Here is a 19118-nt window from a genome sequence, read left to right as displayed (position 1 = left end):
CTGTAGAATAATGTTGACAAATTACAATATATATTATGACCTCCTTTTCTACACATATCAGGGTACTGTCTTCTGTATACTCATAGTAATGGAAGAGAAGGTAGATAGTATATAGTAGTAATGAAAGAGAGGTAGCAATTTTAAAAGGTAATTACTATTTTCCTAGTAATGAGAGAGAGGTAGACTTGCACACTATTATTCTTACTATTACTGTCTGTTACCATAGTTTTTAATACTCTTTTCCCCTACTATAAACTTTGATGCTGTATTAAATATAAGAATCATGAGCAGCACTCATTTTAACTTATGAGTGACGGACTGCTGCAACCTGACTGCCGAAGGACATAGCTGCGGACATGGAGAAGTTATTTTACCGTTTTAGGCAAGGTAAGAAGATCTGCTCCAGGTTTAAAGCTATCAGTGGCTCTCAGTATCAAATGTCTCTCTCAAATACAAGTTTACAAGTATTGTAAAGTACTAGTCCTCTTCAAAACAGAGAGATGCAAATAGAGTACAAGGAGAGAACAAACTACAAGCCAAAAACATTTGAATTCAATTATGAAGAAAGATTTTAGGATCTCAGTGCATAACTCCCCACAGATTTCAAGGTGTGAGACTCCTAGAAAATTAGGCCAGAATTTATAGGAAATTCATGTTCATAACTCCACTGCTTTGAAGTGATACACCACTTCAGTGATTCCATATCTTTTTTAGGCATGGTTGTTCAGCACTGCTTTACCTTAAAACTCAGGATAACGATTGGGGAGGCGCAGGAAAACCATTTTGCAGAACTCTATCTCCATGGGCAACCTAATTGATTTTTTAACTCCTTTGATACAGGATTACATTTGGTGCCTGGATTAGTAGATTTTAAGTCTATTCATGCTCCCTGCGGATGGAGCTGCCAAAACACTCAAGACAGTATTTCCTTACCCATATATGGGGCAGGTGAAATGGAAACATGGAAAATTATACCATAACATAATATGTTATTAACAAATAATTTAATAAAAATATTAGGCAATAAAGATGTGCAGCCCTTCTATCTCAGCCAAGCATCAGAAGGGTGGGAATGTTCCTGGAGAAAAAGTTTTACCTTTGTTACATAGGGAAAAATGTACTTACTGCCCAAAGTAGAAAAAAAAAAAAACAACCCAGGAGGGGTAGGGAATATTTAACATGGTGATAGTGTTGTGCTGCATTTGCACACGCTTCATGCCCTATCGCTAGTTAACTCCAAGCAACTGCTCTTTTTCAGTTCTCCGCTACCACATCTGACAGTTGGGTCCTCACAGCTTTCTCATCAACTGCTTAATAAATGTTTTTAATAATTTTTAAGAATTCTTCACAGGCTTCAAGTCACTGAACTCCTCTGTGCCATAGAAGGGTATGCCTAGATTGTGGAGATGCTTTAGAAGTACTGAGTCCCTACTCACTAGATGAGCCATTTCAGTTACATATGTCATTTGTAACTTCTTCACCTTGTTATGTCACACACTGGCAAAGCAATTATGCCAGAATATTGAACCTGTTTAGTCATATTAATGCTAATTCATTATGGTGGATCATTACCTGTGAAAACAGGGGGTATGTCTTCTTCTGCTTTATGGAAGACAATATGAAAAAATGTAATTAAGTGTACTAAGTTTCTTAGAGGCTTGATTAGTTTCTAAAGACATCAGCAAATTAATTTTTTAGATTTTACAGCTTTAGTATAGCAGTTCACTTCAAAATTTTGGGTGCTATATTTGTCACTAACTAAAAATATTCTAAAATCTTAACTGAAGTACAATTTAATATCATTTACTACCACGGCACAAATTGAAGCATTACTTCATCAGTTCAAATACTCCTTGTTTAGATACCGATCTAATGACAGCAATTAAAGTAATTAATAAGAAAGAAAACTAGTGTACCTTTGTAACTGTACCTGAGGTACTGTTATTGTTAAAACAGAAAACATCGGAAAGCACAGACACTTTGAGCCCTTTTGGTAGAGAATGTCCGATACCGAACAGTACTAACCTGATTAATACTGATTATAAGGAGGACGAACAATCCTGAATTACCTACACAAGCCAGTACTCAAAAGCTGCACAGGCGTTATGAAGAACATAGGCTGAATATTAATGCTACAGCAGTTTCATAGCACCTGGAAAGGTGCTGTATTACTAAGGTTAATTTTTTTTACAGGTCATATAAAATGAGGCACTGACTGCTATTCGTCACATAGCTTTTTCCCTTACATAAAAATGATTAGATTATAAGTTTATTCATAGCAGTACTTTCCATTTTATAGCTATGCAAGATTTACAGTGAAATTTTATATAGATAGATTTAAACTCTATCAATGCTTTGGCACTATGACAGCAATTCACAGTTTAATACATAAAAAAATTTTTTAAATTACCATCTGTTGCTAACCCAAATGCCATTATTCTATTTCTCTCAGTGGTTTTAGTCTAATTTTTTCCCATATATTTGAAATTTCAAGCAAAAAAAAGACAGTCTGATATCAACAGCAGCTTAAAAAAAAAATCTCTACACTGATTAGTCATCATTTCCTCCGTCTCTGCCCCAAGTATTAATTCTTACATTTGAATTTGCAGAGCTTCATTTAGCTTGACTAATAACTGTACAAGTTTAATAAATATATCAATCTATGCAGCTAATCAGTAGCACCTTTTATTGAAGGATGTCGGCATTTATAAGTCAAAATCCACACGTAAAAATATTTTATAAGGTTGTTTCATGTTTTTGGGACAAGATCACATAGGATGTTATTTATGTTATGTATCATTCGAAGAGATATGGGTAGTGCTTCTAATAGCTACCCTCACTTTTAAAATCTCTCTTTGGAATTCAAACATTAATGAAGGTTGACTGATGAAAATAATAACACTCCAAGCTCTGGTCTTGGACTAGAGGACTCTCAGCTCAGAGGACTGGCAGGCTCTCATCCTTCAGATCTTCTTTGAAGCATTCCTGTGGCACAGTATGCTCAAATCTTTCCATTCTGTACAATCCTACAATCAACTGTCTGTCCCCCTTCTTCCCTTTGGCTTCAATTAAGTAAAATGCCTGTCTTCCCTGGCCTGAAGGGACAAATACATATTTATTCAAATATTTCATGAAACATGAGTATTTTTGCACATCAGTTGCTGATCTAAGGCCTAGGAAGAGCATTTGAGGATAATTAGTAATAATAATCGAAGTTACCAATAAAGTCATCAGAGGAAAGATAAAGAGATCATGTTTTGGTACACAATAGAGGAAACGCTTCACAGATACTTCTGAATTCTTCGAAGACCAGCATAAGTTATCAGCATAAAGACTATTCCTGGGCTTGTTCAAAGGCTATAAAACTCAGTTTGCACTGTTTTCCGTTGATGTAACAATTAACCTCTCCTCAGCAAAATTTCAACAGCAGAAAGACCATAGATTCAGCAGAACATTGTGGTGAAGGACAGACTTACTAAATCTATTTTAGGCATGTAATAGCAAAGCATAATAACCAGAATGCATTGAAAACTTACATACATTTTAAAATCTACCATAACTGAGAATCATTTCTCATTTGGACTGTGTTCAACAGGAATTTTTTTTTCAGAAAAAAATTATTATTATTTGAAGATCTGGAAAATATTGCTTGATGAATGAAGAAAAATGATGACACTAATTGACATCACGAGAAAACTCAAAAAGAAAAAAAACAACCCACGTCCTGAAAGAAAACAGATTAATCCCTTAATCTCGTAAGAAAGAGATTCCAGGGCAGGCCTGAATCTGTCAAAGTGAATTTCTCCTGAAACGCACCAGATTAAAAACATGAAGGAAAACAAAAAAGCTCAAAGACACGGGAAAGTCTCAAATATTGATTTTGGTCTACCCATTGGTAGTAGTTTTGTGGGAAATTTTTGTAACAGCAAGTAAAATTCAATTCTGAATACTGCTTAGTTAACAGGAAAAAAACCTGTTAAGTTACAGAACTTACTATTATATTGTTGAAGTTGGGTTTTTCTGCTTTGTTTGGGTTTTTCCTGACTATTCATATGTTATTGTTTCAGCATCAACTACGTTGCATAATATAATGCAGAATCAGAAACAAGCAGGATATTTTTAATACCAAAGCACATTGGAAATTCTGATTTTTTTCTTCCAAATTTGGATAAGCACAAAGTTCACTTTTAATACCAGCTGCCTGTTATACAGCTAAGCCCTGTTCCCCAAGAAATGGCTGAAAAAGTCAGGCACAAACTTCAAATAAGTGCAGAATCAGAATAAAAATGGATTTTCTATATTTTCTCCTATTCAAAGAGCTCAAAGTATTTTACTTGCATGTTTGGTTTTGTTTGTTTGTTTTTAACTAATCCTACTCTTCTATAGGACAAGAGTTTGGGATTGTTTGGGATACAGTAAACCAGCACAGCACGGGGATTTTGCAAATACCAAATAAGGTTCATTCACTGATCACAAAAACTTGTCATAGAAGCTATAGATACTGTGGATCACATTATAAGAGACAAAACACCTGAAGTACAAAAGTACTAAAGTAAAATAACATAGACATCACGACCAGCTGGCACCAATATTTGACCTTTATAATCATATTCAGCAATATGAACTCTGTTCTGCATCTGATTTCTTCAAAATCCTTTATGTTCCTCTTAAATTTCAAGAGTTCTACCACTTCTTGTGATTTAATCAGTCAATAAATCAAAGTGAAAAATTTATTTCTTTTATTTATTGAATGATTTCTTTCATCCTGATGAAAGCAGAAAGTATAGTAAAGCTTCCTAAAGCATCCAAGTAATTTAGGAACCGAAATCCCAAGTAAGGAAGTATATTTATATTTGGGTCTTATTAAGAACAGAGAGAAATTAAGTTTCTGTACTTCTGAAAATGGATACAGCTGAAAAAGGCTTGTACAGAAATTCAACTGCACATACTACTGTGAATTCATGCAAAAATTTCACTTTACCACTATTATCACTCCTATCAATACACTTCAATAGATGCTTCACTCCCAGTGATTTCAAGAGTTCAGTTGTTTCTGAAGAAAAAGGGTTCCTTTGAGTACCCTCAAAGTAGTAAGTTTCGTAGAAAATCTTACAGATGGGAGTGGTTCTTCCACAACTATGGAATAATCCTGGCTCTGAGTTTTATTAATGTGTCCGTTTCTACTTCCAGAAGTCTCTCACATCAGTAAAAATTAATCTTCAACACAGAGTAGTCGAGCACAAAATACAAATAGCAACACCAGCAAAACCCAATATACTTTGCAGCGTTAAATTTGGTGTATGGGGCAAGCAAACTGGCTGGTTTTAACGATGCACTGTGATACACAACCAGCATTGGGCAGCCCAGCCAAGCTCTGAACTGGAAGTCATTCAGTTCGTGGTTCTTCTGTCTCCAAATCAATGCCTCTAGTTTCTGATGAATAATTCAAGAGATGCATAGGCTTTGTCTCTTTTAAGCCCAGCTGTGAAACTTCACGCTACATTGAACAAGTGTCCCGTTAAAAAGTTCAGGTTAGGAGTAAGGAGACAAAGTGATCTGGAAAACAGCAGTGCAATTTTTACGTGAGCTTGGGCCGCTCCCAGAGTGAACTGTATCCAGTGGAAACAGAGTGTAAGTGCTGACGTGGGAGTTTCCCACAGCTTCTATTGGCCTTCAAAGCCCTGTGTGTCATCAGTGTCTCTTGTTGAAGCTGTGCATAAATATCTAACTGGTATTAAAAAAAAAAAAAAAAAAAAAAAATGTTCCACAGAACCTAAATTAAAGCCAGATGTGGAAAAAGCAGATGCCTGAAATTTACTGTCATTTCAAGACAGAATAGAAACACTTGCTAATTTTATTATTTACTGAGTAAACTGTCATGCTAAGGAAGTCATGTATATCATTTATAATTTCCCAATGCATCTCATGTTAAAGAAATAGGTGCTCTATTTCTAAGAACCCTGCAATTAGTACCACATGTGAACCACAAACCGAATCTGTGTTATGATTCCTACCCTAGTTACACCTTGAATTATGATTACATTCTTATCAGTCATTTTAAAAAGATACGGTAAAGTATGTCAAGATGGTATTAGGTCAACAGCACAGCACTGGAAGAGGACATTGAACAATGCAAGTTAAAAAGATATTTAGTAAGTGAAAAGTCTTCCATATCTTAATGCAAGTTGTATTGCTCTAATCCGGGCAAATGCAGTCTGTGCTAGGCATGTAGGGAGGTAACATTTTCATGGAAACTTCTGAGCAAAACATTCAATTAAATGTTCTTAATGAATTAACATTTAAAGAGCGATCCTTTTAAAAAAAGAACAAGATTGAGTAGTTTCCCTATGAAATGAAAGTGTATTAGCCTAATATCAGTGATTTTATATATAGAATTACAAGGTTGGATGATGTGCAACTTTACAAGTCTATTTGGAGCAATGGCGCTGTCAAATTTCACTAGCTAGGAGGAAAGGAAAATCTTCCGTTACTAGAAGCCGTTTTCATGGTCTCCAAATCCAACAATCACCGACAAAACCTCTTTGAAGAGTTTGAGTGAAGAAAGGCAAGTAAATTCTCAGAACAATAAAATATTCTAATTACCAAAATAGGCCATACATGTCTTACAAAACCTCTCTCACTACTTTTGTTGCAGTTTTTAGAATGCCACATAGCAAGATTATCTTAAGCCAACCTAAAATGCACTGATTTTAACAAATCTAATGGCTCCATTTTAGAGAATACATTCTGCCAACAGCAGCTCAAAACTGCAGCCAGAAACATGAAAAGTCATTTTGCAGTCTTCAAACTCAGCAATACAAATTGCAACAACTGCACGGTATGACAAAAAGGAGCTCAAAATACAAGAACAATTCGACAGAAAACGTACTAAAAGCACTCGCTTGTTGTCCTGGTTTCAGCCAGGATAGAGCTGGTTTTCTTCACAGAAGCTGGCGTGAGGCTATGTTTTGGATTTGGGATGAGAAACTGTTGACAACGTGCTGATGTTTTGAGTTGTTGCTGAGCAGTCAAGGACAGTCCAGCTCCTCATGCTGGCCTGCTAGCAAGGAGGCTGGGGGTGCACCGGGAGCTGGGAGGGGACACGGCCGGGACAGCTGACCCAGGCTGGCCAAAGGGATATTCCCCACCATACAACATCATGCCCAGTACATAACTGGAGTTAGCCGAGGGGCGGGAATCGCTGCTCGGGGATGGGCTATTGATCGCCGGGTGGTGAGCAATTGCTGTACTGGGCACTCATTCTTGTACATTCCTTTATCGGTATTATTGTTGTTGTTATCATTGTTGTTTCCTTCTCTCTGGCTGTCCTACCAAACTGTTTTTATCTCAAACCACGAGTTTTTTTCCAATTCTCTCCCCCGTCCCACTGGGGGAGGGGGAAGCAAGCGAGTGCCTTCGTGGTGCTTAGTTGCCGGCTGGGGCTAAACCATGACACTTGTGCACCTAAAAAGTTTTAAAACTGCCCCAGATTATGTACTGAGGGAGCAGTGGAGGACAACAAAACCACCTCTTTATTCTTCAGACTAACAGTGGCAAATTATAACAAAAGAATATGTTTTTTAATCCAAAGAAAGCAAGCATGCTCCAGAATCTGCAAATAATCTGCCTGTTGGACCTTACAACTTACTGTTGTTCATAAATACAAATTTTATCAAGACCATTATAATAGTTAACCCTGATAAAACAGATGAGTTTTTATTAAAATATAGCAATGCTACAGGGAAGCAAACAAGAAAAGTCGCTGGTTCTATGGTAGTTAGGCTAATTTGAACGCATTAGCTTTGTAAATATTTTGTGCATCAGTTTTTCCACCTACGAGCAATGATTTCATTGATTAAACTCACTGTTGAACACAAAGATTTTTGAAAGCATGCTAACTCCATTTTTTCTGTTAAACTTAGAACTTTGGTAAGTTGCAGTAAACTCACACCAGACTCCACATTTTGTAAAGAATATCTAAAACTTTATAAACAAAACACCTGTATACATTCTGAAGCTGCAAAAGAAATTTATTAACTAGTATCTGCAAAATAACAGATTATTAACTAGGGCAACTGTAACTGTTTTTAATGCTGTCATTAGCATACTAGACACTTCTCAGCAGCCTAAAAGCCATGTGTAGCGATCAGACTACAATCACTTCTACTGCCACTGAGTAGCACCTGCTAAGGGGTATTTGTTTTCCTTTTTTGGCTCCCTCTCATATATATATTTAATTTTTTTCTATGTATCACCACGCTGATTTAAGAATGCATCAGGTATTTCATGACTTAACGTCTCTAGCATCTGCTCCAATTATTTTAAAAGGTTGAAATATGAAACAGAGAGCCAAGTCATCATTATCCCCACAAACGTTATTAAGCATAAAGCTGAGCCATTTCCAGCTGAAAAAACAGCTCTACCATTTACACAGGCTACAGTAATTGAATAATCACTTCTAAAAGCCAACTTCGGAAACATCCATGTGATATGACTATGCCAAAATTAAATTATAGATGTAGAGCAGTATCGACATTTGCAGACAGAGTAAGGATTACAAAGCATTGTTAAAATACAATATTAGGACAGATACCTGTTTCATTTTTTATGGGACAAACTCAATATCGCATCTCATCTAGACAGTGTCATCTCCCATGAGAACAAAACATACCCCAGTTTCATTCCACATTACAACTTTTGTCACTAGATAAATAAACAGCATTGTCTTTCCCATATTATAATCCATCAAGCAGTATAATAATTACATTTTAGATTAACCTAAAACAGTAACTGATTTCCTTCTACCATATTACACAAGTCACTTGTTTTCTTTAAAAGCAATACTTGAAAACACAGATCTAAAAATTATGATTAATTTAAGAGAATGTCTAACCTACCTAGGAACCTGTCTAAATACTGTGGTGGTTAGCCCATACTGGATTCTGTGCTATCATGGCTACCTATTTTCAGTAGTTGTATGCTTGCACAAACTGCAGTTTACACTGCCAGTGAAGCACACCCTAAAAGACTTACAGACAGGATAGAATTTCCTGACAAAAATTCAGAACTGTCAAGCAACAACTTCAAATATTTCTGTAATTTCACATAATGTGACAACAACGAAATGAATACTAGTAATAGTGCCACATAATTCTAAATGGTTGTCAACATGCATCCTGTCACCTATTGTTACAAGAGAACGATCTCTCACATACAACAATATTTCTTATTCTATAACATTAAGAGGACACATCTCACTGGATGGAATATGCACGTGGCTTGTGTAAATCATCCTGTAAATCAAATACCACTGCTTGGTTTGATCAGTGATTCATTTAATCACACAGTTATACAGCTGAACATAAAGCCAAGCACCCTTTACTGCCACATATTTATTCTTAACATCCAAAGTGTAATTTCTTACCTCAGCAGCCTGTGTCTCCTGGTGTAATAAAGTTAGACCTGTCAAGTCTTCTAAGAAGGTATGTGAAGAATTAAAAACTTTAGCTAGGAAATTAAACCCTTCTCGTTCATACTGGTCAAGGACCTGTCAAATAAACAAACAGAAACGGATTTCAAATAAGGTGCCCATAATCTGATTCATCATCATATTTTGCTCACAAAATAGAAGTACAATCTTTCTGAACACTCGTAAAATGACTGTATATTATAAACAGGTGAAAATTACAGAGAGAAGAGCAACCATTTCTCCCAACTCAATATCCCCAATAAAGTGGGGAAAGGTGGCGGTAAGTGAGAGGAGAAGTGAGGTTTAAAATTTCCTGGTTTAAACATATTTTTAAGCTTATAACAAGACAGATGATATGGCAAGAAGAAAAACTTAGTTGCAAAGTCATGAAAGGAGCATTTGAGTTACACAAAACACAGTAAAAGACTGTTCCAATGTATCAGTTAAGGGAAAGAACCATGCTGGGACAGACTGAAAAATTCTCCGAGTCAGTGTCCAAGTCCAACATCCTCCCAATCTCCAGAGATTCATGGTTCTGAGACTGTTCTATCTTAAAGTACTCTCTATTTTTCTACTCTAATTTTCCCAGTTTTTCTTTTACTTTGAGAATCTTATAGATTCCTACAAGAATTGTGAGGAAAGTTTTAGCCTGTGGTCCCCTCAAGCCCCTGACCATGAAGAATTTTATTTCATGCAGCTTTAGCTTAAATCACTATTTGGCAGGCTGATTTCAATCAAGTATGATGGAGATTGAGGGGGGGGGGAAATGTCAAAGATGAACATGATTCTACAAGTTTTGTGAAAGCAAGTAGCAAGAAAATGGAACTTATGATAGAGCAATCCCAGTATCCACTGTTTCCCTGTTTTTTGTTCCAGGTTCTACCACTGATCATTTAATATCCTGCTCTCCTGTCATCAGCCTCACAGATGAAGCAGCTGAGCTAGACAGACTGGAAAGCAACTTTTCCTATAGAAATTCACGTAGCAGAGCAGGATGTACACCGGGACTTCAGAAACACACAGTATTTTAATACGAAGGAGCAGTATATATGACATTAATAGCGAGGCAGGGGAAGGATCATCAGCATCACCCGATGTGGAGAAGATGCAAGCTTTTCAGAAGAGTTCGTGGAATGGTTTAATCTATGAAACTGAATGCTGCCAAAAACCTTTTACTGTGAAAGCTATCACTGCTTTTCTCAACACTTACACCTTCATCTCAATCATCATCTTTCTCAGGTAAGACAACATCAGTTCAAGAGTGAAGGACAGAAAAATGGGCTAAATCAGGCAGTTTCATAGATGGCTGTCATTTTTTAGAACAGTGATCATTTCCAAAACCCAAAAAGTCTGTAAAAGCCAGCATCTCTTCCAGTTGCTGATTCTGATAACCCTACTCCTGCTTGTCACCCTCCCAACCATGTACACTCTTCCTGTGTATTTAAACCCGGTGTGTGTCTTAAGTCTCTGCGTGAGTCCCTCTTTGCCACAGCAATTTGTACAAGGAACACTGCACTGCTGTCATATCACACTTTTCAGAAACACATCCTCTGCAGATAGCGAGGTATAGCTGTACTTGAAAAAAGCCTCAGCATAAGTCCAACACTTACTAAATACCAGAGAATCCACAAACAACTGCATCTCTGTAACTGCCCACTCATGGGAAAAGTATCAAAACCAGCCATCAAGATATGGCTCCAGGACTCCTGTGCTCAGAGGAATACCTAATTTTTCATTCTCATGTATAAACTTTCAAACAAATCACAATATTGTGCTCATCCATATCTTCTTATGGCTTATCTAAGCAAATTATATGCATCATGTATGTCTACTTTTAACTTCTCATTTTGGTATAATTCTTGCAGAACAAGTGTAACTAGAACACATAAAGTTCTTTTATACAGAACACTTGCAGGGGCTGTGGACAACCTTTCTTTCACTGTATATCTTCAATCCTTATTTTGGGAGAGAAGCAGTAAGAGAAATTTGTACAACTTACGTACTCCTTAAACATATTTCTTAAACTCCTTAATTCCTAAAGGTCTCAAATAACCTTTACATTGATAAATCTTAAAACTGTGGGAACTTGCACAGCCCAACAGCATTCTTCAGCAAAACACAACCAGTAAGCTTTTAGACCGAGCCCTATAGGAATTCAAGCTCATTTAAAAATATATTTATATTTAGCTGACAGACTGCAAGTTTACTGGTAAAAACAGACTGTCATCTGTACTCAGATCTTCATGCAAGATGCCCATTTAGCAGCAGAATTATCTCCTGCACACCTAGGTTTCAAAAAAACACAGACAGAAACAACTGAAACACAATAAAGAGGAAGACGACAGATGTAGCTGACGATCACAAACATCTGGCGCCTTCTTGACCACACTTTACACTTCTAAAATAAATACGACCTGCGCTTCATGTTGTCTTAACTCTGGAGAAATTGTTCTTCATACTTAAAAAAAATTATTTTGCCATACATGGGGTTTTGTGGATTTGTGCAATGACTCATAAGCATAATCAGAAATTAAAAAAGAAAAAAAGAAAAAAGATTAAAAAAATGCTTAGGGACATCTCTGGGTTTTTCTTTGGGGTTTTTTGGGGCGCTTTTTATTCCTGAGATAAACAAACCAAGACGAACTCATCTGACCATTCACAATGCAATGCAGAGAACTCGACAACCTCAGAATTCCATTTGAGTTGTGTCCTCTCAACATTATCAATTATATATATTGTGAAACTGCACTGTGCATACATACATACATTTAATGACTATTCTGTGTTTCAAAGTTCTAATAAAACAACCAGATGTGCAGAAGTCTCTTGCATCTGGCTCTTTGTGAAACACTGTATACAGACATCAACTTATAAACTTGGATTACGTTCACAGCCCTGCCTGTATAGAATCCTCAAAGCTATCAGCATTATCAAATGGGTTGCTATTACTTTAATTTGTTGGAACCACAATACAGAGCTTATGAGACATCTTTTTAGTGATGTAGGCCAGATTATTGTTCATGGTATGTTGAAACAACATACAGCCCTTCCACAATGCAACCATAGCCTTATTCTAAAATATTACACCATATCAATGAAACACAGGGACAACAGCCATAAAATATTTCGGTCTCTTCCCAGAGGTAAAAACTGCTGAAAGATGTATACTACTTTGGGATATGCAAACGTTATGAACAGAGCTGGGAACCAAGGGCAACCTTATTATATACAAGTCTATCAAACAGCCTTTAAATCTGGTTGATTTTGTTACTCTGCTAACTATGCCTTGATCCTCATTTCCAAAGAGCTGTGACTCAAGCCTGAAGTGAAAATTTCCATGTATTGCTTCCTCAATAAGTACATTACTTCAGGGTGCCAGGGTGCTCTGTACAAACTGCCCAGGTTTATTTCAGAGATGTGCTTAACCTTTCTATATTCCCTGCCGTAGCTACAAATGAATTCCTTTGTATTCACATTGCATGACTACGCTGACATCCACAATGTCTAGCATTAGTTTTGGAAGAAGTTTTTATTAAATCAAAGGGCCCTTGGTATTGTGATTAGCATGGAAGAGACTAGGAAGTCTCCCATGAAGTGTCTTTTAAAATATTAATAAAACATTCATATTAATAAAATAAGATCACAGAACCATGAGTTGAAGGTGGATTATTTTTCGCTCTAGTGAACTGTAGCGCGTTTGTTTGTTAAAGTTGGGTAGAAATGATACACATTAATATGACCAAATCTGCTATTGTTATGGAAAGATTTAAAAATTTATTTCTCCCCTGTAGAAACTCCATCATGTCACACTGCTAGACTTTCCATGGCTACAATGGCACCTTCAGGGACTTTATTCCCCAATTCAGGTGATTAAAACTTCACAATAAATACCATGAAAGAGATAAACACCATTAACTTGTCCACACCTAACCTTTATTACAGAAATTCAGTAACAGCTGTCTTCTGATAAATGTAATGTGGCATATATTTGTTCAGTGGCCAATGAACATACCTCAAAAAGAAAAAAAAGAACGAGGCAAAATAAAACTCATCTCAAATTCCTACGCCAGGAGACCCCAGAGGAATACTCTGCCGATCATCAGAAATAAAGCCAGTCTAGATATTAAATCTGGAAACATTTTTTAGCATTTTTTGGTGCCTATTTGATAAGTGCCCAATTTGTTGCTGTGTGGAAAGGAAATTTTCTACTGCTAAGTCACATCCAGCAGAGCCTAAAGGCCCATGGTTGGTATTAGTTTGCTTTTTCACTTCTTCACAATTCTCTTTGCTGCTAACACCGTGCTTGGTACCAATGCGATCATTCTGAGTAACAGCTTTACAGGAGGAAAATATTTGAGAGATGTTATAATTTTTATTATTATTGATCTCAAATTAGTTACTACCTGACCACAGATGTAAAAAATCCCTCATGAACTTTTTCTGGGAATAAACGTGTCACTATCCAGTCATTCAGTGACATGGTACTATGCAGCAATTAATTTTCTCAAGCAGAAAAAACTGCAAAGCAGCAAACAAAAAGAACCAGAAGGATATAATTCTTCTGCTTAGCAAGGCAAGCTGAAGCAATACAGATTTATTAAGGAACTCTTATCTTTTTCTCACTGGCAGGTCACTTTTCAGAGCTTAGGAGGAGAATTAGAAAGTAGCATGCCTTCTGTATTTCATGTCTGTTATAAATACTGTCAGGAGAATCCACATTTTAAAACCAAACTCTTATCTGACACATGTAAATCTCTCCTCGGGTTGACACTATAACCTCGGTTCCAGTCTCCATTTTACAAAGCCAGAGCTACAACTGATTTTTCACATGATGGCATTTTAATGGAACAAATGAACCTGTGGATGCACATTATCACAACAGGAAGAAATGAATGTATTGCTAAAGCCTTTTTGTGTAAATGATACACAGTAACCCATTTTATTAGCTATCTTTTTATTCTTGTCTTTTTACGGAAAGAAAAAAACGGATCTCATGGTAGGAGGGAAAAAATAAGAGGCCTAGAGTAAAAGAACTTGTTTTGAAATGAGAAACAGATGTGCAGCCTTGGTGTTATATTCTTTTTAATAGCATTCTTCACAAAGAAGTCTCCATTGCTGGGTAGAAAGACGTTCAGAAAGAGAATCTGGCCCCAGGATTGCTTTATAGCATAAAAGTTAATATCTTGTTAAGTAAAAATATAAAAAACAAACTCCTAATCCCAAGAACCTGGTCACTGACGTAAAATTGGCTCACATTTTATGTCTCATTTCTGTCACGTGATTTTTAAACTTTTTACTAGTATTTACATTTCTTTTGGCTTTTTTGCTTTCTAAGCAGCTAGCATTTGTAGAGTTTGAAACATTATTGTTTACTTTCCAGGAAAAAGAAAATAAGAAATTAATGCTACCAGATTTATTGTTTACCCTAACTAAGATATATGGGTAGCCTAACTCCAAAACAATATGGGTGCTGTGTTTGACACTCCTCCTGGCTTTAAACACTTTCCACTCAAAGACGACAGCACGCTTCCCCCCCCCACCCTGCCTCCCCACAAAGGGGGACAGATGCTTCACTAAACATTTCAGAGTCAGAAAAATCATGAAATTCAATGCTCTATTTAGAAATTTTACATGCCTAGGTATATTTTTGCACACTGCTAACTCTCCAGTTATCACAGGCAATGCAGACTAAATAGAAAACTACTGTAAGTGCTAGCATGCTGAGAGAGAGACATTTCCGTTTCAAAAGCTGCTTGGAAAATAAGGAAGACATGTAAAATCTTGCCAGTTAAACTCTTCAAAGCTCAAGGTATCTGCTATTAAAACAGGAAGTTTAGTGAAAGACTACAATGCTGTGAAGAATCCTCCTAAGTGAGAAGAGAGTAAGATGAGGCACGCGAGCTATTGGGATCCTGGATCACAGGCAGCGCTGTTAACATTAAAAATTTTATCATGAGACCCATAATTCTGGTTTCCTTAAAAAATCCTCAGCTCCTAGACTCTTGCCTTTTCATGAAGTTTTCCATTTTTATTGTCATTTGGTCCTAAAGAGTTGTAAAGAAAAGCCTAAAAAGGTGATCCTGTAATACATCTATGAAAAAGAATGCAAGAAAATTGAACTTTTCTGAAGATCACATAGTGATTTTTCAGAGCCTCAGTTCATGATACTGGAACAGAAGAGTGTGACAATGCTACATGAGCACAAAGATGACTCTTAAGACACTTAATCTTTTGGTAACACTCCAAATGTTATCTTAACATGTGTATGAATGGTCATACACACTTGTGCATTCACACACAATTAAGTTTTAACAACAAGATCATAAAGCAAAGTTCTGAAGAAGGCTGTATTCCAGGTGCAAGCTTCAAGAAGGCTGTTCTGAAAATACTGGAAGGTTATAAACCACAAGGCAAAAATGGCATAATTTTTTGGCTCATGTCCAAATAATTAAAACACCCTCTGCATATACAACTTTTTCCTCACGTTCCAATAATCAGTATTAAAAATGAAAGCAAATCAGTATAAAACCTTAACTAATCCAAGTACAATATGCAGAAAATTCATTTAAGAAAGAGACTGCTCTTTTAATTTAAGGTAGGAATGTAGTGATACAAATGTGTTTTATCTGTTAAAAAAACACTGATTTTTAATTGCAATGGACAGAAAATGGAGTATTGACTTACCGAAGAATAGACCCTGAAAGGTCTCAAGGAGATTTTCTTAGCTTAGGGACTTTTCAGTTTCTTCTTTTGAATAATGAAAAGTAGAGTTCTTAGAAATTTAAGAGATGCCAGTTTAAGTATGGTCTTGTCTACATTAAGTTCTCAGGAACTGCAGGCATTCTGAATTTTTCTGAAAAAACCTTGATGTGTTTTATATACAAGTGCCCATTTTTCCTGACATGAATTGATAGACTGATGATACAGACAGAACTGTGAGACTTATATTTTAGAAAGGAAAGAGTAGCTAAAATAATTCTCACAAATTATTTGAAACATAGTGGCATCTTCAGATTACAGTCAATACAAGGACTTTCTACCGGACAGCGTACAAGCTTAAGGCACTCCTTGCCTGAAAGCATTAGTAAACAGAAGTGAAAAGAAAGAGATGAAGAGACGGGGGGAGTAAAAGAAAATAAACATCTCCATTTTAGAGACCGAGAATGGAGGAACAAAGGAGTTTTCAAGCAGACAATATCATTAGATCATCTGTCCTGACCTCTTTTAATACATGGGTATATCCTTCAGTCCCCTAATAGCCATCTCTTACTCGCTCCGCATTTTACACTTGATGGATATTTACAGCTTTATTTATCCCCATTCTGCTTCCTGTCCAAAATTTATGCTGATTAGCTCATCAGCAGTTACAACATTTTTGGCTCCAGTTCATACTGGCATTAGTCACTATCTATTGTACAGCAAGTGCGGAAAGCCCTTCTTTTTCCCCAGTCACATCTGAGGCTATTGACAATACGTGGTTGGATAATCTGTTTATTACGCATATATAGCAACAAGCACCTATAGCGCAATTCTCGGTTTTGCCTTAAAAAAAACAGTCCAGAAACAGCGTCCATTTTCCACAGGCAATCCCTAATGCTGCGAGGGAAGCAAGGTCACTTTCCCAAAGATCCAAGAAAATCCTTCTTCTCACAGAAGAGCAACTGTCTCATGCTGAATACCATTTCAGCTGTCTACGCAATTTGAGTCCACAATGGAGTGGTCCATTTTAGACGGGTTGGCTTAAGCAAGCAAAAAGCCAATGCCGACTGGCTACGGCATACGAAGTCAATTACTCCATCTAGCTCTCACCTGCCATTGCGCTTCAACAACAAGGCACGATCTGATCACCAAGCACCCCAAAATTACCACTACCTTAAGCAGGAATTGCAGCTGTTCAGTAGTTTACTAAACCCAGACCTCTAGCTTAAAAATCCGTATTTTGTACATTATTTCAGAGTCGAAGATTTTATTATTTGGATGTGCTACAAGACCTATGCAAAACAGCAGTGGAGGAAAAACAGCATTTTCACCAAAACCACACATATTTACTGGACTTCATCAGTTTCAGTTATTTTACCATCTTTCAAAATTCAATTTCCTTCACTTTTTTCCAATTTCAAAGAAAACAGAAGCACTTTTACAGAGTTGTTTATATCTGTGTCTTTGTAGAAATGTGGAAAAACTGAATAAAGGTTAAGCTTAAACTATTTAAAAATGCCTACGTGGGTATTTGCAAACAAAAGAACAGTTACCCAATAAAGTAAGGCTGATTTGTTAAGTTTAACAAAAGAAATAGGTATAGATGTAGACAAACTCCTGTCAAAGACTGCAATGAGTAGAATGCAGAAAAGCATACAAGAAAAAACTACAATAGTTAAAAATAGGAAGGCATTAAAAATTAACTGGGAAAAGATGCAATACCCATCCCTTTAATCTCATGAGATTAGAAACATAATTGAAATACAAGTAAACTATGTATCATTTAAATATTAGAATCTAACATTTTAGCATAATTTAAATAGGAGATTATAATAAAGCAAGTTCTATTTGCATAAAGATTAGCAAAAAAAATAACCAGACTCTCACATCATCACCCAATTCCATGAGACAACTGCTACAAAACCTGAGCATGGAAGACAGAAACATGGATATATTTCCAGTCTTTCGCTGCTGCATGTTGGCATTACTTTTTAATACACAGAGGTAGAATTATGGCCAAAATTGTCAAATGCACACAGTGCTGCACTGTGTAAATCTGAAGTACTTGTCTATCAAAATTATCCATGCAAAAGAATGCTTTGGACCATAAACTTGTCTGCCTGAAAATTTTCATTCATGTGATTTAGACTTGAACCTTTATGTAACCTTGCCAATTTTTCAAATTAGTTCAGTTTTTCTTATATACACAACAATTGACAATTAGCACTCTCCGCGCATAACTGATATGAACAAGTATTCTGTCTCACTTATTGCACTACATGTGTCAACATATTAAACAACTTGTTTAATAGTCATTAATATTGCAGAATCACATATGTTCCAGCAAGGAACATGTGGGCTTTTTTTTTTTTTTTTACTTAAAGTGATTCCTCAGCTTACAAATAAAAAAAAAAAATCAAGCCATAATTTTACAGACGTGGAAGCATACTATGTCTGTATTTTCTTTGATGAATACGCACTGAATCCTTGGCATAACTGAATAATAAATAAGGGAACAGAAGGCATTAGGTTTCAAGTATGCAAAAATGTATGGAAGTAGAAAGAACAACTGGAAAAATCTGGAAACTTTTGAATTCCAGACAGAAACCTATAGAATTAGGTTTGAACTGTTTCTACATTCATCAGTGGTAGGATGAACATTATCACCATACCATTACTACACATTGCATGTTCATAGTTTTTATCCAGTTCAGTATTCTCCAACTTCATTTTTGCAATTCTGATACGAGAGTCTGTCAGCAAGTATATATTTTACAGTCAAAGTATTTTAGTTCAGTTTTGTCTTTACTGACACAAAAGGAATTCTGTAACAGCCTCAGAGATGACAAGACAGCATCAAGTTGCCATTAGAATAATTAAAAATGGTATTCTAGACACAGTTAGATATTGAACATGTCGACACCAGAAAATTGTGGTGATGCTATCTCTT

At 36.3% G+C, this 19118-nt stretch overlaps 1 protein-coding gene across 1 annotated transcript in view; it reads right to left on the bottom strand.

Moving 5' to 3' along the window:
- Positions 1-9424: 9424 nt before the first annotated feature.
- ATG7 (autophagy related 7) overlaps positions 9425-19118 on the bottom strand; it is a gene marked incomplete at its 3' end in the record, with an annotated part of 44198 nt that continues 34504 nt past the window's right edge. The window contains 1 exon segment of the mRNA XM_010291800.1: positions 9425-9547. Within this exon segment, the coding sequence (XP_010290102.1) occupies positions 9425-9547 (123 nt within the window).

This window comes from Phaethon lepturus, unplaced genomic scaffold (assembly GCF_000687285.1).
Source record: "Phaethon lepturus isolate BGI_N335 unplaced genomic scaffold, ASM68728v1 scaffold18727, whole genome shotgun sequence".
Lineage (NCBI taxonomy): Eukaryota > Metazoa > Chordata > Aves > Phaethontiformes > Phaethontidae > Phaethon > Phaethon lepturus.
This window is presented reverse-complemented; position numbering and strand designations above follow the sequence as displayed.